This window comes from Carex rostrata, chromosome 25 (genome assembly GCF_964058835.1).
Source record: "Carex rostrata chromosome 25, lpCarRost1.2, whole genome shotgun sequence".
NCBI lineage: Eukaryota > Viridiplantae > Streptophyta > Magnoliopsida > Poales > Cyperaceae > Carex > Carex rostrata.
The window spans coordinates 7,201,562-7,227,273 of NC_135942.1; the positions used below are offsets into that span (position 1 = coordinate 7,201,562).

Consider the following 25,712-nt stretch of genomic DNA (forward strand, 5'->3'; position numbering starts at 1 on the left):
TAACCAGGGATGTAATGTTGGACTCAGAAACACTCATTTGACAGTTCGGGCAATTTTTGAGTGAAGATATCTCACGATCTGTTCAGAGATTTTAAATAAAACTTCACAGACTTGTTCTACGATGTCAAGACTATATGGAAGCATGAGTACCTTCCCGAAGACCTCCAGGTTCTTAATTTATTCTCCTTTCATATGTGCAGTTATAAAGTTTTATGGTATTTTGTAGTTGCAAACTAAACCCTACATTTTGTACTTTCAACAAAACTCCAGTTTGTTTCTGGGTTTTCTCAATTGATTCACTAGAGTTTTTTTTCATTTGGTTAATGTGTCTGTGAATTGCACATAAACATTTTTCATTAAGCAAGCTAATACCTTTTTATTCAATTGATTTTTGGAATATCTTATCAGTTATCACGGTCTGGCAAAGCTGTCAGAATTCAATTGGATACAGATCTTCATTGTGGGCTACTCAAAATCTTTGTTGTTTGGAAATATATATAGAACAAATGTTGGTTTATTTGTTGCAAGTATTAGATATACCGGGTCTTATTTTTATGTATTTGGTGAAATTTGCATAACAAAATATTTTTGGATTGTTTTTCCTACTTGCTTTCCTATCGATCTTGAAATCGTAGAACAAGTCTGTAAAGTTTTATTTAAAATCTCTAAACAGATCGTGAGATATCATCACTCAAAAATTGTCCGAACTGCCAAAGGAGTGCTTCTGAGTCCAACTTTGCATCCCTGGTTAACATAGGAAACCATCTTCAAAATTCATGAAAATTGACCGACATGTAGTCTTGACATCGTAGAACAAGTCTGTGAAGTTTTATTTAAAATTTCTGAACAGATCGTGAGATATCATTACTCAAAAATTGCCCGAACTGCTCAAGGAGTGCTTCTGAGTCCAACTTTGCATCTCTGGTTAACATAGGAAATCATCTTCAAAATTCATGAAAATTGACCGACATGTAGTCTTGACATCGTAGAACAAAACTGTAAAGTTTCATCCAAAATCTCTAAACAGATCGTGAGATATTATCACTCAAAAATTGCCTAGGCCATTTGAAAAAAGCAAAAAAAAAAAAAACAAATTATTCGGACCGCAAATATTCTAGGCGGTCCGAATTTTTAAATCCAAAAAAAATATATATTTCGGACCGCATATATTCTATACGGTCCGAATTGTTAATTCGGGCCGCACAGAATATATGCGGTTTGGGTAGAAATAAAATTTTTCGAAAAACGTGGTTATTTATAATAAAATTATTTATTTTTTGGGTAAAAATAAAAATCTCGGTAAGGATTCTTGCATGTAAGATGGTAAAAACTAAAAAGCCTCATTTTTTTTTACTTTTACGGGATCCGAATCTATTGTTATCCAAATAGGATAACAGGATTTTATTATTCAAAATCCAACAGTTAGATTTTTTTTTTTTTCATATATAAATCTCAATAAATATCATCAATTAGATTTTCAATAACATAAGATTTGAATTCTTTTCCAAAAAAAAACAGATTTGGATCTAAGAGATGTCAACAGGTACGATGAAGGTTGGGTGGAAGCATTTTCAATTTTTCATACATGTACCCGTTCTAGATTATTTATTTTACGAGTGACGTTGTGAAAATTTCTGTCATGATTGAACATAAATTAAAACTACTGTTGTCTCCCATGTTTGGATTATGTGAATGAACCTCACAAACTGAGAGAGAGCGCAAAAACACAGTACAAAAATATGCCATTATCATTCAAGATAAAAAAAATGATTATTACTGATAGCACATCGATAAAAAATATTATTTTTAAATATATTAGTATTATTGATTGGAATATCTAAAAAATACTGTTAGCAAAAGAGTATTTTTATCCTCCCGGATAAACATGCTATGTGTTATCGTATATGGATTATGGATATCTTCTGAATGTATGGCATTTTGTATGTAGTTCTAAATGTGTATATTCGGCTTCTAATTAAACATGCTATGTGTTGTCTTATATAGATTATGGACATCATTTTAATTTCACTAATTAACAAGGAAGTTTATATGATAAATTTAATGAGGTATATAAATTATTTTTTAATAAATTATGATATATATATACATAACTTTAATAAAAACGTTAAATCGTCCGCATAATTCCGATTAATTGGCCGCATACCGATTAATTATTTGGCGGTACCCTGTCCGTCTGAGGTCGCATACCGTTATTTACAACACTGATTTAGATTCATCATTGTAAGTCAATCCAATAGATTTTAAAACTAAGCTCAGCAAGAGACTTGGCAAGCTTAAGAACACACTAGCTCTACTCTAATTCCTCGTAGATCACAAATATTGAGTAAAGCTAGCGTGTGTTTGGTGAGCATAATTTCAAAATCTATCAGATTTGTATCAAACGACGAATCCAAATCACAGAAACTAATCTACTTTACAAGTATGCATGTACATCCAAAATTTTAAAATTTTCGAACCTATTTAGTATAAAGTCAAGCGGTCAATAAAATGAAGCTTTATAAGTTATTTTAATATTTTTTTTAGTATTGATAGTATGAAACGACTATAATGTAAACTACAACTTTGGCGGATAAAGGAAACAAATTTTCATTTATGTTTCTTGGTCATTAATATATTTATTTTTACTATTTGACTCTGTACTAAATAAATTTTAAAATTTGCATCTACGTGCATCACTAGTAGACTAGTAGTTGATCGGTTTCAATGGATTAAATTCGTCATTTGAAGTCAACCCGATAGATTTGGAATAATATTCACCAAGACCTCTTAGTGAGCATGGCACATTCAGGGTCAGGCCCATAAGAATCAGGGGAGCAGTTGACCTCACCCCCACCTCCAGATTTTGATTTTTATAGAGATTTATAAGTCCAGACAAATTCCCCCCCCCCCCCCCTCCCAGAATTTTATTTGTCCTTTTATGGAATACTAATTTGTAATTATGGTTAAATTTAGAGTTCAAATTAGAATAAATTTTTTGAATTATTATTGGTAATTAAGATCAGAAGTCAAAATATTTTTTTTATATAGTATCTAATTAGCTAATAAATTTGAATCAGATTAACTATTTAAATCCGATTTGTTATATTCTTCCCACCCCTCACGAAAGTATTGTATTCGCACCTGTATAAATAATAATATTCTGCTTATACATATGCATGCGTGTATGTATGCGTATGCATGTACGTACAAAAATATTATTCCATCCATTATTGTGGTTATTAAACATAACAATAAAGAACCGATCGATATGGCTGCATAATGAAATATTATATTGACGGTCACTGCTGTCTGCTGACTGATTGATGCGCTAAAACTCTCAGAGTTTCAATCACGTTACATTCGCATTTTTTAAATTTGTCGACAATTAAATGACACGCATACGCAAGAAGTATTTTTCATCTAAAAACTGCGAGAGATGGACTTTATTTGGATTCTAGTTCTTTAATAATTTGCTCTATCTGTATTATATCTAGTCGTTGCCTTGTGTGTGTGTATATATATATATATATACCTGTTAAGCTTGTAACTGGCGAATATACCGAGATTTTATTATATATCATAAGCAGATTGGCTTTGCAGCTCCATTTTAGCAAGGTCGCATAGCCAATATGCAGCAGTACTTTTTTTAAAGGAATATTTATTAACTAGATGACAAAAAAAATCATTTTTTTTATCAAAAAATACAGACCACGCTGCAAGATCCAAAACTTCAATATTGAACTTCAATACGTAATTTTTGATATACCTCTTTGAATTTTGAAAAAAAAAAAATTTATCATGTAAATGACATGTATTGAATAATCATATATAATTTCAATGATCTTTGAATAATAAATGAAACTGTAATCCATTCAAATAATAGGCAAATACACACAATAAATAACAAATGCATTTTAAAATAATTATATGGATAATTCTTGAATAATCTCTTAAGCTTCTGAAAAAAACTAATACCGGTCGTTGTATGTCTACCATTGATAGAAAACTTAAACTAAAATTTTGAGGCACCAAACGACATTCTTTTGCAATTCTGATTTCGTCGGGTGCCCGGGGATGATCCCCGCAACTAGGTCTTGACCGTCTCGTCCCACCTTTCCGAATTGGTGTCACACGCGCAAATCTGACTTTCCTAGCCAAAGTTATGGATGTTTAAAGTTTTAAAAAAAAAATGATGCTTCCGTGCAAAAACACCGATAACACACCGATACTTTATGCCCGGCTTAACGACGGCAGAAGTACATCGATGTTTCATTGCCAAAACATCGATGACACACCCATGCCATCTAAACTGGCATAACTTTATTATTGCTAAAACATCGATGACGTCAAAACATCGATGACGCACCTATTCAGATAGGCCATAACGTTAATAAATGCTTCTTAAAAAAAAGTGGGGCCGCAGATTGGCTATGCGATGGGAGACCGCACAGTCAATCTGCGACTTGGATAATTATCGAATTCTGGCCAAACAAGGGTGTTTTGGTTTTTTTTTTTTTTTTTGGAATATGGTATAAATAAAAAATTTGGGCGAATATATATACCAAACTATAAAAATACACCAACTAGACTTATGTTATAATAAAACTATTTTTTAATCTGGCCTAACTACATATTTATATCTCTGTCTGTAATTCTAAAATTTGAAATCAAACCTGTATTCATATTTACTTTAAAAAAATGATATATATATATATATATATATATATATATATAGAGTACGGCTAACGCGCTTCCTCTAGCATATGGGCCGAAATGCTTCCGGTGGAAATTTGAAATTTCAAAATCCAAAAAGTCGATCTGAACCGTTCATCTTCTTCTCCATATTAATATCTGCTTGGAGACCAAATTTTACATTTTTCTGAAATTTTTTACTATTTATTAAGCCATTTTGAAAATTGCTGATCCAACGGTGGCTTACCAAACAGTAAAAATCAGAAGCTACCGTTGGATCAGCGATTTTCAAAGTGGCTTAATAAATAGTAAAAAATTTCAGAAAAATGTAAAATTTGGTCTCCAAGCAGATATTAATATGGAGAAGAAGATGAACGGTTCAGATCGACTTTTTGGATTTTGAAATTTCAAATTTCCACCGGAAGCATTTCGGCCCATATGCTAGAGGAAGCGCGTTAGCCGTACTCTATATATATATATATATATATATATAGAGTTAGGCTGGGGTGCTATGGATAGCATAGTGGTCTCCCGTGCTACGGCTCAATATTCAAGTTTTCAAAATCCAAACGGTCGATCTGAACCGTTCATCTTATTCTCCATATTAATATCTGCTTGGAGATCAAATTTTATAATTTTCTGAATTTTTTTACTATTTATTAAGCCACTTTGAAAATCGCTAATCCAACGGTTTTACTGTTTTGTGCAGCCACCGTTGGATCAACAATTTTGTAAAATACTTAATAAATAGTAAAAAAATTAAGAAAAATGTAAAATTTGGTCTCCAAGCAGATATTAATATGGAGAATAAGATGAACGGTTCGGATCGACCGTTTGGATTTTGAAAACTCGAATATTGAGCCATAGCATAGAGGCCTCTATGCTATCCATAGCACCCCAGCCTAACTCTCTCTCTCTCTCTCTCTCTCTATATATATATGTATCTGTATCGACTAAATATTCATATCTATATTTGTATAAAACAAATATCCGATATTCATTTTACATTAATAAATAAAACTATATTATACGCATAATTAAGATGTATGTTTCGGTGATCACAAATTTATTTGACAATTATGACGAATAAGCAGCTCAGCTTAACACTTATCAATATAAGGAAAATTAATTAACGCGGATCTGTTCTCTATCACGATTTAATATATACACAATTTGTAAACATGACACCTATAGCTTATTTATTTATGAAATTGTTCATTTCAAACATTTGAAATATTTTGTTAAAATTAGTACAAAATGAAATACATTATGCAAGGTTATTCAAAATAATTTTATACATATATAGCATTTATTTTATGGACAAAAAAAAATGACAACGTTCTCTCATTCATAATCTTAATATAATAATTGTAAATAATTTTCTCAGTCACAAGTAAACTGCAAAATTCCATGTAATACTATTCTTCATAAACTAACAAAAAAAAAATTAACTGTATCCGTTTTATTAACTGAATAATTGAGTGACGTATATATTTGAAATCTTTCAGAAGCGGTGCTGCTTATCAGAGGAAAAAGGCGATTTTAATTGCCCCTCCGCTCCCCTCTCACCCCCATCACTCTCTCTCCGTCTAGCCTTTCTTTCTATTCATTTTGGTATTTTCGCCTAGTTGATCTGGCCACTGCTCGTCGCTCGAGCCGGTGCTTTCATTTAGCAGCTTCTACCTTTTTGGTGATTTCGTTTCTTGAATCTGGTCATCGCTTTTCGCATCGTTCTCATGGGGATTTTATTCTCCAATACCAACGGTTTATTTTTTCTTACCTTCTCTTAAATTATTATTTCTTTCTTTGACAATACAATAGTGGGTGGAACGAGTAGTGCATAACTACATATAGTTACTTTATATATAGTGGAATAAATACTCTGTTAGGTAATAAATGTTTAGTTTTTGTGATAATGATGTTATGTGTGTTTTGTGCTGCTTTTCGCCTCTTCTTCTTCTCTTTCTGTTTTGAGGTGACTGTTCTGAACCAATTAACTTAGTTCTCAGTTTTATTTAGCTATATGTTTTTCACATACTGGTTGTTTAATTTTATGTAACAGCTAATTTTGCAGAAAAAACCGAAATAAACAAATCAATAGTGTTTGCAAATCAAAAGATAAGAATCCTTAAAACACTCCGGTAAAGCGGTAAGAGTTTACTTATTTACAGGGTAACCTGGTGGTTGCTTTATAGAGAAAGAATAACTTGAGGGTGAGAATTTACTTGGTAAGAAGTGTATGCATATTGTGTGACTAAGTATGGGCAAAAGTGGGTCAGGACCCGAACCATAGTCGATAGTTTAGGCCCACCAATCAATGAGCGGATGTGTATTTACTATTTACCATGCAACGGTTTTAACAGTCGGTTTGATAATTGTCAATTGGGTGAAGTACGACAAACTAAGATGCTCTGTCAATGAAACTGGGTACGGTTTCAGCCAAAAATAATAATAATAATAATAATAATAATAATAATAATAATAATTGAGTGACGTATATCATATGCACCTGGTCCGTTGCCTGTTGGGATCTATTTGAAGAACTGAACCTACTTTGGCTGCATTGCCGCCATCAATATAATTGACTCGAAAGGTCTAAAATAAGGGAGCAGGGGCATTCCGATGTATACCAGCAGCCGTTGACCTGTTGTATCGCAGCCATTACTAGCCCACAAGTTCAACGGCGTTGGTAGTTTTTGTGCGGAAAGTGCCAAAAATCCTTCTTTCTTTTTGTGTCAAATTTGTCTCATGAACTCATTCGGGTCCAGAACGAAGCAACACGACAAGGGTCCGGTGCTCTCTTACCACGGGCCACAGAAACAAACAAGAGAGAGAAAACCAGTATTAGAGTTCAAATTCGTATCTTAACAGACCTGAAAATGAACAAATCATATTTTGATATCAAATTTATCCTCCAGAAATCCAACGGCGGTGAAAATCAACAGATACGATTGGAACCGGGACGGGAATCTGATTGGACCAACTGAACGGTGGGCCCACATTTATGTGACGCAAAATAATCAGCAGTCAAAGTTGTTGAATCTTTTATTTCCGCTAATAAACAAAAATATTAAAATACTTATTTACTTGAGAACAAAAGTTATGAACTGTAGACTTGTGACCAAAAAAGAACGTGGCAAGAAGTCCAAGCTATGCACTTAAAAAAGAAAAAGAAAATCCCAGCTATCGGGCGTCTAGATTTTAAGAGCCAATTATCAAAATTCAAAGAAAAGTGAATATAAGATTCTACGGGCCAGTGCAGGGAGGCCCCACAGACACAGTCACATAAACACAAAACTCCTAGTCTAAGAGATCCTAAAAACTCAAGCGGGACCCACGATCACAATTGATTAATTCAGTCCCGATACCCAACCCAGACGAATAGGAACAAAAGCCAAAGGTCCTTTCGGGGCCCACCCCTTTCCCTCCTCTCTCGAACTCTCTCCTTATAAAAAAACTTTCTCCGCTCATTTGCAAGACAGTGAAAGGAGATAGCGAGAGAGAGAGAGAGAGAGCACCAGAGCAGACCCGGCCTTGTCTATGCCTCACAATCCTATTCTTCCTTCCCAGTTGCATATTCTGAGGCAAGTATCAATCAAAACAATAATGGCAGGGCAATCAAGGAAGTGGATGATAGTGGTGGCGACGATGTGGATACAGGCTTTCACCGGCACCAATTTCGACTTCTCGGCATACTCCTCGGCTCTAAAAGCTTCCATGAGCATCTCTCAAGTCCAACTCAATTACCTCGCTACTGCGTCAGACCTCGGCAAGTTGTTCGGCTGGTCATCTGGGCTGGCGCTCTTGTACCTTCCTCTTCCGGTTGTGCTCATCATTGCAGCAGTTGCCGGGCTTGTCTCGTACACCGTGCAGTGGCTCGTCGTCACTTCTCACATCTCTCTGCCTTACACCGCTGTCAGTACATTATCTCTCTTCTCTTTTTAACCAATTCTTAATTTGCCTTCCTTTGCTTTGTAAATAATTAAGGAGTGACACTAATTAATTACCGCGGTGCATTTCATCGGAATTAGGAATCGTATAACCAATTCTTATTAGTTACCGATCTATCCTCGTAAATTTCAGCTGTCTATTTGTGGATTCTAGACTTGTCTTTTCTTTTATCTGATTTATTTATGCGACGGAGCGGTAGAACCGGAGAAGAGTATATATTCCGCTGTTTTGAGAAGGAGAAAATTAGGAAGAAAAAAGAAAAAAGAAAAAAGAAAAGTGAAAACGGAATTCCTTGTCGTATGTAGGAGCTTATTTGAGGTTTGTATGGCCCATAAATCTGGACCACGTGGGGTCCAGGTACTGCTTTTATCAGGATAATGGACATCTGGCAACTCCACAAATGAACTTTCTAGATTTTTATGAAGTGTTTAGAGTAGGTCCGAATGTCCGATGTTTATCAGACCTATTTGGTTCGATGGGTTTAGTGACCATCTGATTGCGTTAAGATTTGTGCGTTCTGTATTAAAATCCGTGTGTCTGTATCAATTTCCGTGCGCACAGATCTTAAAACTAATCATACAGTGTTAGAGCTAATTGAATCTAAAAGTACGTCTCATGTCCATTGGACCTACTCTGAACACTTCATAAAAAAAGCCGGGTTTAATGCCTGAAAAAGGTTATAAAAAATAAATTATTGAAACAAAAAAGGCTTAAAACTTTTGAAATTCTGTCCCTTACACCTTGTTTGGATGGACAGTAGAGGAGGGGAGCGAATGGAATAGATAGAAAAAATTCCCTCCAATCATGTTTGGTTGACAAAATTGAAGTGGAGGTGAGGGGTAGGAAAGGATTAATTTTGTATAACTATAATTAATAGAATTGATTTTCCTTCCAATTTGGGGTGTAACATATGGAAAGAAATTGTGTTGCAAATATTTTCAGAAAAAATGACACAAATATCCTATCCTATATATCTTATTTCTATATAATTATCATTCAACTTTTTTTACCTCAAACCTAGCAGCCATCACCGTGTAGTTGATTGAACAGGTTAGGTTTTTTTTTTTTTTTATATATATCAAACTTCTTTATTTTTTTATACATCAAGTTTGGAGTCAGAATCGTTTTTCCATAGCCGTTTATACATTCTTGTGAAGTTACGTTTTTCTTTTTCTTTTGCAATTTGAAGCATGCGTTATGGTTATGGTTTTTTGTTTACATTCCCAGTGATGTTTAAATTGTTATGCAATGGTTATGGTTTTTCGTTTCTGTATTAAGTTATTGTGGTCGTTTATTTATTTTGTTTATATCAGTCGTTCATTTATATATAAATTATTTATATATAAATTATTATGTCCTTTTTTTATAGATTTGTAAAATGGATGCTTCTAGAAATTTATGTGTCATCATCCATCGTCAACATGTGATGCAATTAGTGCAACTATTTTGCTTACTAGTTTATTGGGTAATACTAGAACAACGGGCAGACAATCGCAATTGAACACATTCACCATCTAAATGTTGTCAGTATTTTTTCTTTTTGTCAATTTGGTACCGGTACTGGACTTCCAACTTATCTAAATTGAACGATATATTTAGAATTGGTCGCATGGTTTTCTTCAAGGTAATAATTGTTTTCATTTTTTCTTGACTATTGATTTATAGGAATGATCATCAGGTGCTGGTGTCGATATATTTGTTTTTAGAGAGAGTCGTCGTTCGGTACCGATACAATCTGACATTATTAGAAAGGAGAAATATGAGGGTCAGAGATGCAGTCATGAGTGGAGAAGTCTTAAGAGTATAATAGTCAAATACACTTAAATCATTTGATTAACCTTCTATAATTTTAATTAACCAAACAAGAAATAAGACGGAAATGAAAATTAAATTCATTTTCCCTCATTAATCATCCAAACACGAAGAGGTTAAATATGTTAATCTTCCTTTCTATTCCATTCCATTCCATTCCATTCTTCACCTCCCCTCCCATCCTCTACTCTCCATCCAAACATAGTGTTAATAAAAATCCAGGTCAAACTTTCATAGTCTGATACTCTGATCTTCCGTCTTTATTTCAGGCACACCGTAGCATTCATTCGTTTCTAATTATGACAATTAATTTTTCTCTTGGCTTTTGATGGAAGAACATTTGAATTATTTGATCAAAATCGTATCATTCGGATTAGGGAAGTCGGGTTGCTTTTTAGAATTTAAGAACAATATCGCACGCAATATTCCCAGCTGCTTAAATTTCAAGCGAGTCTCTCTCTGTAATATAAATCAACGTCTTACTATCCAATAATACTGACCGAATTTAATGCTTAGATCAATTTTCTATATGATCCAAATTACTTCTTGAATTGGAACTAAATTGTTCAACAGTCCATTAATTTTTATATTTTATGGTTTTGATCTGAACAGAAATATCTTGCTATTTAATTTGTGAGTTAAGAGTTATCAAATTTAACCTAATCACAAGGCCAAGGCCATATGCTAACTCGATTCAATACTCTCTTTTTTTTGTTGTTGGAAAAATCAAAGAATTGAAAGCTAATCTGGCTCGAATTTAATAGTTGATTAGTTTCTGACTATAATTTGGGTTTAATGTAACAATTTGTTAGTCACTACCAAGTCCTTCAAAAAAACAAGACTATAATTTGGGTGGACACTTTATATATTATTATAAGTTAATGATTAATGCTTATTTGTTAATAATTGCTCAGATATTTTAAAGTACCAATCGTTAAAAACAAATATTAATATTTAGTCTATAATATATAAAACTCGATCTCAACCAAAATTATAGTCCAAAAGGATGCATAATAAAAAATATAATTGATCAGTTGTAGACGATTATTAGGAGATTCTTTAAATTAGTAAGCTTAATTGCAAGGATAGTAAATTAATAAGCTTGCAAGGATAGTAATTGCAAATAGAATAAATAAAGTTGAGGGCCTTTGAATTAGCTAATTTATAAGTTAGCCGCGCGTCATGGTTGGATGCGGAGTTGCCAACAAAAATGTGGACATCAAATCTTTTTTTCTCCACCTTTAAAAATTATATGGACATCAAATCATTTCCTAGAACTAAATTATGTGGTTGTCAAGTGAAACATAATAGATCGCCCAGAGATGCAATTTTTTTTATCTTATTTCTTTTTTGGGTTCGTGAGACCAATGGAGCCCGATCCTTTTTAGACTTAGTGATTTATTTTACTTTGTACTTTTTTCTTGTAAATTCTCATTTTGACTCGTCTCAGTTCAGTTGTATGTCAAGTATTTCCTTGCTCAGTCTTCCTTTATTAATCTAATTCGTATCCCGAGTTCCAGAACAGTACTGATATCTGAGAATTCGTATCCCCTCAGGTTACCTGACTGACTGATTAGAATTTAATCGGACGGTCTGAAAATGGATTGGCACGCATCTCAAAGCACAAATAATCCTGCCCCCTCTGTCATCCCGAATCCCGACCAGCTGAGAGTAAATCTGAGCCGTCCGTTTCAATTGTGTTGAGTCAGGTACCTCCTGAAATCTAAGTTGGTATAAATGATCACGCGATCCCTGTTGACTGTGAACTGTGTGAAGCACACCTACACCTTTTCCTGAAATTTGTTTCTTTGGTGTGGTTACGACTTACGAGGATACCTTGCCTTGCCTTGTCATATTTCTTTTTAGCTTCTACCAAATTCTTCACATGTCCGTACTCCGTAGTTCTCCATTGCATGCCACATGTCATGATATTATCATTTTAATTTTTCTTTATCTTTTAATAATTTAAAATATACTTATCTCAAATAGTAAAACCGACTAATTGAGTTCTGCTACCATCACAAACAATTGAATTGAAGCATATTTTCCAAAATCAATTAGATTCAGACAATTAAATGATCAATTAATTGTCTTGGTTTTTGTCACCTATTAACCATATATGCACATTATAACCTAAAACTTTCAACATATATGCATATATTTGTTTATGAAGTAGAACAAGAGCTCAACGTTTCAAATTTGTACTTTTAACAAGGAAGCACAATAAATTGGAAAGCTTATTATGATCGTAATCAGGGTGTCAAAAATGTTGCATCTTTTATGTATATATATCTTCTTCTTTTTCTTTTTTTTAATTTAAACAATTTACACTTAAGCCCCCACCCCAATTAAATTAAAAAAACGCTTAATTCAAATAATAAAAATGATTGGTTATTAACCAATTTTGCATGGGCCGCAACATTTTCCGACATTGGTAGCTATCTTCCCTCTTCGTAGAAAAGTGATGATCCATGTGTTAGTGGCAAACGGGCTTAATTTGGACTTGGATTTATGCTAAACATTGCATAAAGTTTACTTGTGCTAGTAAATTTTACTGAAACGAAACTGTAATATGCATCAAATTAATCAATTATTTCAATCCCAGTCCACCTTAGTTGTCAGTGAGATAATTCATAATTAAACAATATATAAAGCAAATACACATTAATTTTTATATGCAGTGTGGGCTTTGACTGCAGGTGTTCCTGCTGTGCCTTCTGGCAGGGTGCAGCATATGCTGGTTCAACACCGTATGCTTCGTGCTGTGCATCCGCAACTTCCCGATCAACCGCTCCATTGCGCTGTCCCTCTCCATCAGCTTCAATGGCGTGAGTGCCGCTCTCTACTCGCTGATTGTATCCTCCCTCTCCTCTATCACCACCTCCTCTTCCATCTACCTTCTCCTCAATGCCGTTGTTCCCCTCATCGTCTCCATTGTAGCTCTTGGGCCAATCCTCCGACAACCTCCCGAAAGCCTCATTCCACTTCCCCCTAGCAATGCTCATAATGACACTCAGCGCTTCCTTTTTCTTCATATACTCGCCTTCTTCACCGGGTTATATCTTCTATTCCTCAACTCCGTCTCCACTGATTCTTCAACTGCAATTATTATCCTGGCAGGTGCAATTGTGCTCCTTATCCTGCCCCTCGCTGTTCCTGGCGTGATCTTTGCGCGTGAATGGGCACAGCGAACTATATACTCCAGCTTCCACATGAATGTCCCAGATACCCCTCCTTTGCAGAGTTTCATCTTTAGCAACAATGACGAGTTGAACAAGCCGCTCATTACTGTTAGAACTGATGAACAGATCGAAGGTAACGGTCATTCTGTACAAGGCAAAATAAGGGGGCTGTTAAGACCTAAAGTGTGGTTAACTGGATTCTGGTCTTGGTGTTATGACATAATAATAGAGAGGAAGAAACTTACGATGCTCGGGGAAGAGCACAGTGCGAGGAGTCTTGTTGCACGTCCTGATTTTTGGTTTTACTATACCGCTTACTTTTGTGGGGCGACAATCGGTTTGGTGTATAGCAATAACCTGGGCCAGATAGCCGAGTCCTTGAATTTGGACTCAGACTTGACAATGATTTTAGCCGTGTATTCTGCCTGCTCTTTCTTCGGCCGCCTAATCTCAGCTGTCCCGGACTTTCTCAGAGGGTATATTAATTCTCTTTTTTCTTTACTAAAATTTATTTACCTATTTTCAGACCTAATTGCTTATTGATTATAATTATAAAATTCTTGTATCCATAGGAAGGTGAACTTTGCTAGAACCGGCTGGCTTGCATTAGGCCTGTTGCCCACACCTGTAGGCTTTTTTCTTCTAGCTAAATTAGGAAGTAAGGAGGCACTGTATGCGGGGACTGCGCTAATTGGGCTAAGTTCGGGCTTCATCTTTGCAGCTGCCGTATCTGTCACGTCCGAACTTTTTGGTACCAAGAGCATAGGCGTCAACCACAACATTCTAATCACCAACATTCCCCTCGGGTCGCTTCTCTATGGTCAAATTGCAGCACTTGTTTATGACTCTAACGGGACGAGATATGGCCTTAGAAGGATTGAGTTCGTCAATGATACCATGGTAGTGTGTATGGGCAGAGATTGCTATGCTCTGACATTTCTTATATGGGGTTGTATCACATGCCTGGGGTTGCTGTGCAGTATTATTTTGTTTCTCAGGACCAGATTGGCATATGCTGAGGCCGAGCGCCGTCGTCAAGCTTTGGTTGATTTTGCTTTTTTGGAAGATTGATATAATTGGTCGAAATCCATTTTTCCGATAACTAGATCATGTTAATATGGTGTAAATAATTTCAGCAGAAGTTGCCCGGTGCTTGGCCAAATGGTTGAGATTTATCCGATATAATCTTCTTCTTTTTATTTAAATGTGAAATTATAGGTGTGATAACACAAGTTAGACACCAGTCTGTGCTAGGCCAGCACGAGAGGGTCGTACTGCAGAGATGAGGCTAAATTGTTAAAAAAAAAAAAAAAAAAATCATGTGAATAGATTAGGATTTGTAAAGATAATGGAATAGACTACAGGTTTAGCCAAGCTACTCGAATTATATTCGAGTTCGACTCGTTTAATTAAACGTGATTCATAATTAAATCAAGTTATGATTTTGAAGAGCGTAAAATCAGATATGAATTGCCTAATTTTGACAGAAATAAGAATTGAGAGAACAGAATAATAACCGTAGTATAATTTTTAATTTTTATGAGGGAGGGTTATAGAATATCCGCAATTGAAATAATACCAAATTTCAAAGGAAAAAAAGGACAATGTTCTAATTTATCGGAGGGACTTAGCCCCCTCAGCCCCTGATTTTGACAATTCAATTTCATTCTCTTTTATTTTTGTCCATTGCTATATATACTTCCATTACATCACTCAACTTACAAAAAGTATCCGTTAGCTAATGGCAATATATGTCAAGACTAAGAACTAAAGAGTCGGTTTGAAACAAACGGACAGAGAAAACGAAGTAGCTGCTTACTGGTGGTAAAAAAGTAGCTAATTTTTACATTTTTTTTCTGGTACTACATTTTGTTTGGCATGATAATTTTGCCATGTCAAGATGTACCTAAAGGACAATGTTAATAAACTTACCTATGAATATCAAATAAATTTTAACAGGTGAATCAAGGTTTTATACATCTAGTTCTTCCAAAAATCAAAGGAAAAAAAAAGGGAAAGAGGCATCCAATTTTGTACAGATTAGATCAATAGTTCAATACTGTTCTGCTGTAGTTCTGGTGCATCCTGTTGGTTTCTACTGGACATCAACTAGTATTACATTATTTTATTCTTACACAAACTACTTGAAATATTCCATAATAAGCTGAAACAGATGAGATTCATTTGGATAATTCCATACAAAAAACAAGTTGGGATGACTGATGATTAAGCAGAATATATATTTACAGGTACAATTTCACACTCAAGCACTCAGACTTATGTAAATATAAAAATGATTAGCCAGACCTCTAGCTAGGCCAACTTTGAAGAGACAACTCTCCGGCGAGCATTGGCCAAGCTTCCCTTCTCTATCTTAGTTTTGGCCGAAATAGCATTTCGACCGACTATTGGAGAAGCGACCTTAGACCGTACACCTGCAGTCACAGCCATGTCCTTGAGGTGTTGCAATCGTTCAAGGGTTTCAACAACTGCTGGCATGCGCGGCCTATCCTTTGGGATTGAGCTGATACATTGCAATGCAAGTGCAGCAACCTCACGTGAACCTTTTACAGAGTATTGGCCGGCAAGCCTCGGGTCCATGATACAACGGAGCCGCCGGCTGCTGGTTAGGTATGGCCGGGACCAGTCTACGAGCTTCTCTTCGGCTTTTCCTCGGCTTTTGTCCATTGCCCTCCTTCCTGTCAGTAGTTCAAGTAGTACCACTCCAAAGCTGTACACATCGCTCCTCGTGGTGAGGTGACCTGTGATAATTATAATCAAACGTAACAACAGGTAAGCGAGGAAAAAATTGCCTCTAAATTATGCAAGGAAAATATTGTTTCTAAATTACATAAAATATAGTTAGTTATTTCCTTTCTAATCTCATATATTTTTTTATTTCAATTTTGTCATATGTGTCTGTCGCAGACCTGCAGCAAAATTCTTATTCTCCAAGTTCAATCTGTAGCTTATTACTGGTAAACAAAATTTTAAAGATGTTATGGTATAAACCATTTTATTGAAGCAGAGTGAAAAGGAAGAACCTGTCATGACATATTCAGGCGCAGCATAGCCATGAGTTCCCATAACCCGAGTGGAAACATGAGTATCCTCTCCTTCAGGACCCATCTTTGCCAGACCGAAATCGGAAAGTTTTGCACTATAATCCTGCAACAATGAACCAATACTAATAATTAATATGCCCTGTACTGATTTTCAATCAGAGATAGTTATAACGTGAAAATGGCGTAAAAGTAAGGACCGAGTCGAGCAAAATATTGGAGGCCTTGAAATCACGGTAGATGACCGGTGTCTCAGCACCGTGTAAGAAGGCGAGCCCCTTGGCTGCTCCAATCGCAATTTTTAGTCTTGTTGCCCATGGTATTGTCGTCGATACCCCTAATGTTATAAAAAAGAATCAGATCGACCACATCATGGTTATTGCTATACAAAGAAAGTTGCGGGACCAATCGGAAAATAAAATGTAAAGAAGATGAATGTAATTTAAGAAAAGAGATGTTACTTCTGAAGAGATGGTTTTCGAGGCTGCCCCGAGGCATGAATTCATAAACCAGGAGACGCTCCTCGTTCTCGCAGCAATATCCAATTAGTTTTACAAGGTGAGGATGCCTAAATTGTCCCAAAAATATCACCTCTGCCTACAAAATTAAATTTAGGAAATTATTCCAATTTTATACCAGATTTAAATATTAATTGCAAGAATTTTTTTCTAACAACCTAAGAAGCTAGACAGGGGCATTTTTTAATGGAAAACTATATTTTTCACTCACTATCCAATCTATTATGAATATATTTTATTACCAATCATTTTCAATCATTATTGAGAGTACTAATGGCCTTTAAATGAGGAAATGCTATGTTTAAATTATCATTAAAGTGCTAGGCAAACAAAGTCAAAGCAATTAATAAAACAGAGAATAGTGACCTGAAATATGTCAAAGAGGTAACTAACTGCCTATTAATTATTCTGTATCATACACAAAACCACACAATTTGGTTATTTAATAGAGAATTAGACTTAAAAATTCTTTTACCAAACTCCAGTCCTGCTGGTAAATCCTGGTACACACCTACCTGATTGTATAACATTTCCAACAATTATGCTTCAATCACTATCTCAACACATTCCTTACATTAAAAAAGATATTATTTTTTAAATTGATCATATATACAACAATTTTGTTAATTTGATTCTTACCAGCCACTCTCTGTGCCCCTGGAGTCCATCTGTGTCAAGCAGCTTGACGGCGACTGCCTGAGCCTTCAGCCCCGGTCTCAACTTGTCATCTACATAACCTTTGTGTACTGTACCAAATCCCCCTTCTCCGAGCAAATAATTGTCCGAAAAATCATGCGTGATTGCCCGCAACTCACTCAATTGAAACGCATACAATCCAACCCCGAACCTCCCCGACTCCGCTATACTATCGCCGTTGAACCGAGCAGAACGGGGGCTGCTCAACTCAGATGACGTCTTCAGGCGCCTGAAAGATGTCAACTCGGCTAATTTTTTCGAGAAGTCAGCTCGGGAGGGTCGGCACCGGCTGAGGTTACCTATGATCACTTGATCATCTACCGTGCAACACTTCCCGGTGGTTACCGGTTTCCATGGCCGACTTGCCATTGTCTCTGTATCTGTCTCTGCTTGTTGTGGGTTGGTTGAACTTGAACAGAGTGTGAAGGTAAGAGGACAGGGAAATAAAGGTGTGGATTAAGGGGAGCTAACCGCTCCAATATTTTTTTCAACTGCTCTTAACCAACCACTCTCCCTGTACAATAATACAAATGCTCTTTAGAATTTTCTCTGTTTATTTATATTTATAGTTTATAGTTTGGAGGCTTACGTTTTACGTGAGACATCAGACAAGAGGGTCTACCGTTTCTGGGTCCCACCGTCTCGAATAGTACTAGTTTCTGATTTGGCGAGACGTCATTGGCTAAAAAGTATCCAAGTAATTAATTAATAATGCGCAGTTTAATAATAAAAGAGCTTTAATATATATATTACTTTTGCACGCAAGTTCTGTGTATGTTTTGCTTTTCTAAGAGGAAATTATAAAATAAATATCATTTTTTTTTCAAAAGTAAGATGGGTAATTTATCAATTTAATATGAGTTTAAATTAAAAATAATAAATTGGATAAATTTGTCAATTTTTAAAATTTAGAAAAATAAATATAATATTATGAATTTTAGAGGGGGGGGTCCCTAATTTCAAGTTATTCTAATTATAAAGGATGGACAACTTTGACCGTAACAATAATATAATTTCATGTCCATTTTAAAGAGATGCTTCAAAAGATGTGAAATGATCTTTGAAAACTTAATATCCAATCACATCATAATAAATAAAATATTTAGCACTTGCTTACCAGACTTTCTATGATATAAATATACAAAAATGATACTGGGACCCTCACTGTTCAGAATTGATTGGTAAGGTTCACATTGGAAAAGTATAACATTTGGAGATTAATATCATCAAAATTAATATATTGAAAATAATACTGTTATATATTACTTTACTAAAAAAAATCTTAAAATTACAGAATTAACAAGACCATATTATCACCATACGGTCGGAGACATCTCAAAGTCCGGTTACATGACTTTTTGTTGTGACAAATAATGAAAATTTGAATCTAATTTGATGGATGTGTTTATATTGCCCATACTTTCAGAGTACGAGTACAGTTCATCTAGTTTATATTTGACATGAACTCAATGTGTTAATTTCTTTTACCTGATATGTTCTTTACATATTAATTTGCTGCAGACATTTGTGCTCTATGTATAATAATTTCATTTAATATGCAATTGCTTTATTTAGAGGCGGAGTCAGACTTTCAAGTTATGAGGGTCAAGCATTATAAATAAGGTCAATTATATAAAAATTTTATGCTGCGAATGGAGGTCAATATTGAGTTTGGCTAGTATAACATCAGTGTCATTTCAGTCTATATAACATCAATTCTAAAACCTATCAAATCGACTTCGAACGACTAATCTAAACCATTCAAACAGATTTACATTATGAGTGATGCGTTTACATACAATTTTTTTTATATTTTCGAGTTATTTTAGTATTAAATCAAGCGGTAAAAATATTGAAAAATTAATGTATTAAAATTAACTTAAAAACTCACACATTTGACCGCTTGACTTAATACTAAATAAATTCGAAAAGTTATAAATTTTGCATGTAAATGCACAACTAATGAAGTAGATCGGTTTAAACGGTTTGGATTCACCGTTTGAAGTCGATTTGATAGGTTTTAGAGTTGGTGTTATATAGGTTGAAATGACACTGATATTATATTAGCCAAACTCGTCAATATTACCGTATCTATAGCATTTACTCTATACTATATAAACAATTGTATATAAGTACAAAAATTTTCAAAATAAATGAGGGTCAATTGACTCTCATATCATTCAATAGCTTTGTTTCTGATTTTATTCTAATAGTGTTGTTATGCAGGTGAACCATGTACTTACTATTCACAAAAGGGTGAATAATATTATAAAAAAAAAATGAATAGCTAGGGTTTGCAAAAAAATTTATATTTTATACTGGGTTCGAAAACCTTGCAGCATTTGTTGAATACTATTTAATACTTTGGAAGTCTCTTTATACACTGTAAATTGGCCTATATTTATTTATTTAATAAGAATTACCCTTTCAATAAAAGGAACAATTAGAAAATCAAGACGTGGTCCCACTAAATCTGTAGAAGCAGTCTTAGCAAATTTTTGAACCAACAAAAAAGTATATTAGAAATCACTGGAGTATAGCTGAAAAAGTATATTATAAAAATAAATAAATAAATTAAAAAAAGTATAGCTGAAAGAGGCTAATCGTGTGCCTTTATAGAAATCACCGGAGTGGTTAGAATGGTGTTGACGTGTCATGTGAGGTTGTTTTACTTGACTTTTTAGACTTGAGCACCTCTCAAAAGGATAACTTTTGCTTTGTAAATACTTGTATAGCGGGTATTTACAAAACATTGCATAAACGAACAACCCGCTACATAATAGGTATTGTTAAGTATGAAGCACCATAGGAGCTAACTTCTAGAAATGGGAATTTAATGCAATCTCTACATGTCAGCATTGAAGACCTGAAATCTCTTGCCCTGGCTTTGGCTTACCAACAACCAAAGACGAACATCTTACTTGGAGCATGCTTTTGTCCTCTTTCTAGTTTTGTCGTATTCATTGAGCGGATGAAACTTGAAAGTTACTCTGAAGTATGAAGAGCAGTGTGGGTCCAGTGGGCTGTTGGTAGAACTAATCCAGTTATATATTGGTCATGGTACAATGGGCCTGGGCCGACCAACTTCGAGCCTGATCCATTCATAGCGTCAAATATATATATATATACTGTATGGATTTAAGAATACTGTCAGTGCCATCCCATCATAGACAGTGCAAACTTACTAAACAAAGCATTCAAGAGTATACTTAGAGCATATTCATACGTCAACGACTGGTATTGTACAGCTACAAAGGTGGTATATGAGATGAAACAATCCATGGAATAATCCTTGACAAAAATAATTAAGGAAGGAACTATATATATATATATATACTTACAGTCCGAAGTAATGAATCTCAAGGTCTTATTTCCTTTTAAAATCTCTATATTTATAAAAGATAGATTATATTTGTGACTGTTAGATGCTTGGATACCACTTAAAGATAGATTATTATTAGAAATGATTAGGACAGCTACTATGTGGACTATATAGTTAGCTAGAAATAAAGTTTGTTTTGATCATACTACATTTCCCTCTAGTAGTTCTTTAGCTTTAAAAATTATTGCTCTTACTACATTTTGGTGTAAATCTAAGTTAGATGAATCTTTCTTTAAATTAACCTTGATTCTACCTATGGATGTTACTGTATTAAACCAGGCAGTTGCTCTAATAATACCTTCGGAGTCAAATACCCAGGGAAGGGTAAGCAGCCCTTTGAACTTGGAGGAAGATCCAACCCCTAGGTTAGAAGAGTTTGATACTATGGATGTTTTACTTCTAGGTGATACTGGATTAGTAGGGTTTGACACTACAAAGCCTATATCTTCTCTTGACAATTCAGTTGCTGTTGGCTAATTTCTTGGTTTAGATAATTTTTTTTGTGTAGGTTGTAATAATTGTTCATTTCTTGCAAACTTGCCTAAAGGCTTTCCCTTTAGTGTGGTACTTATGTTTTAGTTTTTCAAGTACTTAGCGATGTAAAAACTGTGTTGTTTTGTAATGAAACTAGTGGGTACTCCCCACTTTATTCAAAAAGAAAATATATATTTGTGACTTTTCTCAGGATAACTTTTAGTAAAAAAACTTGCTACCAAATCAAAACAAAAAAGACATATTTTGACCACAAAAGCAAAAGAAACTGAAAAGAGAAATAAAACAAAGACTAGCCAAACTTATGGCTTCCATTTAGTTCATGTGTGTAATGTAATGCATTATTTCCACAATAATATACATCATTTTTTATTGAGAAAACCTGACAAAGAGTTGCAACCAACAATAAGACCTCTCACCTCTCCACAACAATGGAGCCGGGGTCCAGCAACTCTCCACCGATGAAAACCCCACTTATAATTACAAAACACTCCATAATGCAATACATACAACCACCATCCGCCATGACAATTTACACACATTAATCCATTCAAACATAGATACATAGGGATACACAACATAGTAGAAACATACGGGTGACGGAGACTTTATTGTAGAACTCTCCTTACATTTCATTGAGAACTCGATCCATGACAGTTGAAACACACTCCATGAAAGCACTTTCACTTTTTTCCATGAAAGCACTTTTTTCTTTCGCCTCGCGTATTATTTTCTCAATTTTTGACTCCTTTGTTATGGTCTCTCTGCACATAATGTTGCCAATTTGGAATGGAGTGAACCCATTATGTACACCTTTCTTTAAAAGCATAGTGCCAATCCTGAGTGTTTGTGCACAATTAGTGGAGAGATCCCATCCATAAGATTTCATAATGAAGATGTCATGTTCGGCATCCAGTGAGTTTATGTACTGAATTGTCTCTGAATCAAAATGTTTGTGGGCTTGCGGCCAATAAAGCCATTCAAATGTGCAATCTTCAAACTGCAAAAATAAAATCATTATTGGCTTAAAAAGAGGAATGGAACAATGAAAATAGATAGATAGTCATGACCTAGAGAGAGAGAGACTCACATTTTCAGGCAAGCAATATCCATGATCAATTGGGACCAGCTTGTACTGTCCATCATCATCCCTGCACAACAAGATATTTCCCGCATGGCGATCTGCATTTCCCATGCGTATATCCAAGACACATATTTTATGCACCTCCTTCACTGGGAAAGCCCCTGGCCCCATTTCCTCACAACTCCCGCAATTCTTGATGTACTTTTGCAATGACCCAAGTTTATAATCTTTGCAATTACCATACATACATTGTACCAGCATAGTCGGTGGTACGCCAGAAAACCCGATGACATCAACATCTTTTGACGAGCGGGGCCCGCCTAATGGATGGTCTAGTAGGTATGCTGCGACCTCCCTAACCGCTCCTTCACCAACCCGCGTACCACTTTTGAGACCTTCTCCATTTGTTGAAATGGGTAATCCACGGGGGTTATTCACTGCCATTGGTTCTTCATCTGCTGGCTTGAAAATAGACACAAATCCTTGACTTGATAGCCCATGCATGAAATATGCTCCACCTGTACCTTCCTTTGACATGATAGGTATGTGCCCCTTCTCCAATCCAGCAAGTGTTGACTCAATCAAGTCCTTCATTGGTCGAGAGAACTTGCTTTTTAGGTTTGGAATAACTGGCTCAACCAAAACATTAGGCACCGCAATTGACAGTTCGAGATCTTTGTTAATGGATTGGATTATAAACTTAGAAGATTTCTTAACGAACAAATGTATCATAGCATTGTGGATATTACCAATGTCATGGATCATTCTTAAATCCTCCAATTCCTCATCATTAAAAACAAGGATATGGCTTGAAATATCAACACCACTACCATCCCGTTTCGCAATCTCCTTTTTTACATCAGCAACAGTACGACCCCTCTCAACATGCAACTTGAATTCCTTACCGGAAACAGTTTTAACCGTTACAAAACGGATATCCAAAATCCGAACTACAAGATGTAAAATGTTACCATTTACAACACCATAGTCGCGAACCAAGGATAGGTTATGTGCCAATTCACGACCGCCAAAAATCAGCTTTTGTTTGTTCACCATGAAGCCTTTTATATTTTGAATGCGGAGCTTAATGGATGAAATGGAGTCAGATTCAAGGATCCGCATTGTCATGATTTCTAGACCCGGTATGGAGAGGTATATTGTTATTGATTCGTTGGTGCAGTTTGGTGGTATTAAGGATTTTGAAAGGAAAAGAGAAAGAGATAATTCTTCCCCTTTGGTTTTATATGTTTCTACCAATGATTGCATTTGACATACAAATTGTCTAAGCAAAAATTTAACAGAAACCCTACAAAGAAAAATTACTAATCAAACCTTTTAAAAATGATTTACATTCCGATCCAAATTGCCAAAAAAATTATATTATTAGGAATTTTCAACAATGACAAGCTAAAGTATTGATTTTTTTCAATTAATGTGACGAAGAAAAGAAAAAACACTCCAAAATAATATTGAATTGGTTAACAATTTGGTAATGTAGGATCCATTAAATAAATATGTAAAGCTTAAAAATAGACTGTACAAATGGAGAAAAAGATTATGAGTTTTAAGATAAAATCCAACTGAAGAAAAAACAACAAAAATTAAAGTGTCAATAAAAATTTATGGAACGAACGACTCACCAATTTTATCGAGAAAGATTACACCGAAACTGCACCACAACCAAGAAAATAACAAAACCTTAGCTCCAAAAGAATGCGACTTTGGAGGCAATCGGGTTCGTTCTACCTCAAACCAAACCAAATATGAGCTAATGAAATGAAGCGCACCAATGGCGCCGATTGGTCGATGGATTCTCTCACCTTTTTGGAGCGAATCAAGTTGGAAAGAGGAAGAGATGGAGGTATTAATGGGGATAAGTGGGTTGAATAGTTGGACGGTTTGGATTGGGGCTTTGACTGTGGTGGCGTGGCATCTTCGTCCGTTAGAGATAGAGCGAAGCTAGCGCGCGACGATATATACGCGTCTGTTACAAATAGATTTTAACTTTAAGCGATGTGTCTAGAATATGGAGATTATAATCTCTCCATTTTAAAAATCACTGATGTTATCCGAGATGTAGGAACTGTTTAGTTTTTTTGGGGAATGGAAATGTCCAGGATCGTTAATTGGAGGGATTTAGAAAGGAGCATGCTATTTTAAGAACAGATATTAAAATATCGAGTGGTGATAGAAAACTTTATCTATAAATGCATGTTGAGCACAAATAAAATATTGAGTGCTTAATTAAAAACATAATTCTCTCTCACTTCTTTTATTAGTTGTATTTTTTAGTTAGTACGAGATAGAAAGGATAAAATAGATATTTATTGTCACACCCCGCGGCCACGGGTTGTAACAGTCTCCCGCCGTAAGCATACAACGCCGTGTATACTTACAAGGCTATTCAAATCTTACTCAACAATTCAACAGATAATAATATAAACTAAGTTTATAGATACACAAATCAGAGTACACAGTCTGGTCAGAATATAATACAACATAAGTATCTCATCCGGATACTAACCATAAGGCCTACCCTAAATCTATACAACAAAACATATCTAGGGTTATCAAGTGGTAAGCTACTAAGGCCTACTACTCTCGTGCCTCTCCGAAATCAGTCGCACCAGTACCTGTAAAATAACCGGGAGGGTGGGAGTGAGAATAAATTCTCAGTGCGAATTTTGCCACAGTTTAGACTATTGGACTTTCAATCAAACTCTATATTCAACAATGAAACCCAAACAATAACAGTTCAAACAGAAATATATAATCATAAATAACAGAATGCCAATGCTCGACAACAGTTTAATCAACCTGAACACAGTTTACGGAATTTCC

At 35.1% G+C, this 25,712-nt stretch overlaps 3 protein-coding genes across 3 annotated transcripts; 1 reads left to right on the forward strand and 2 right to left on the reverse strand.

Moving 5' to 3' along the window:
* The first annotated feature begins 8,072 nt into the window (after positions 1-8,072).
* LOC144543683 (Major facilitator superfamily protein) lies at positions 8,073-15,083 on the forward strand. Its single transcript, XM_078292037.1, has 3 exons — positions 8,073-8,607; positions 13,155-14,113; positions 14,210-15,083. Exons 1-3 carry the CDS (start codon positions 8,233-8,235, stop codon positions 14,706-14,708), a joined length of 1,833 nt encoding a protein of 610 aa, XP_078148163.1. The 5' UTR covers positions 8,073-8,232; the 3' UTR covers positions 14,709-15,083.
* A 677-nt stretch (positions 15,084-15,760) lies between these two features.
* LOC144576307 (putative serine/threonine-protein kinase PBL15) lies at positions 15,761-18,439 on the reverse strand. The gene is made up of 5 exons (XM_078326640.1): positions 17,857-18,439; positions 17,161-17,296; positions 16,900-17,036; positions 16,682-16,805; positions 15,761-16,399 (listed from the first exon to the last, which is right to left on the reverse strand). Exons 1-5 carry the CDS (start codon positions 18,280-18,282, stop codon positions 15,951-15,953), a joined length of 1,272 nt encoding a protein of 423 aa, XP_078182766.1. The 5' UTR covers positions 18,283-18,439; the 3' UTR covers positions 15,761-15,950.
* Positions 18,440-22,096: 3,657 nt separating this feature from the next.
* Positions 22,097-24,752, reverse strand: LOC144576306 (phosphatidylinositol 4-kinase gamma 4-like). Its single transcript, XM_078326639.1, has 2 exons — positions 22,878-24,752; positions 22,097-22,787 (listed from the first exon to the last, which is right to left on the reverse strand). The coding sequence occupies exons 1-2, from the start codon at positions 24,135-24,137 to the stop codon at positions 22,413-22,415; spliced, it is 1,635 nt and encodes a 544-aa protein (XP_078182765.1). The 5' UTR covers positions 24,138-24,752; the 3' UTR covers positions 22,097-22,412.
* Positions 24,753-25,712: the final 960 nt, after the last annotated feature.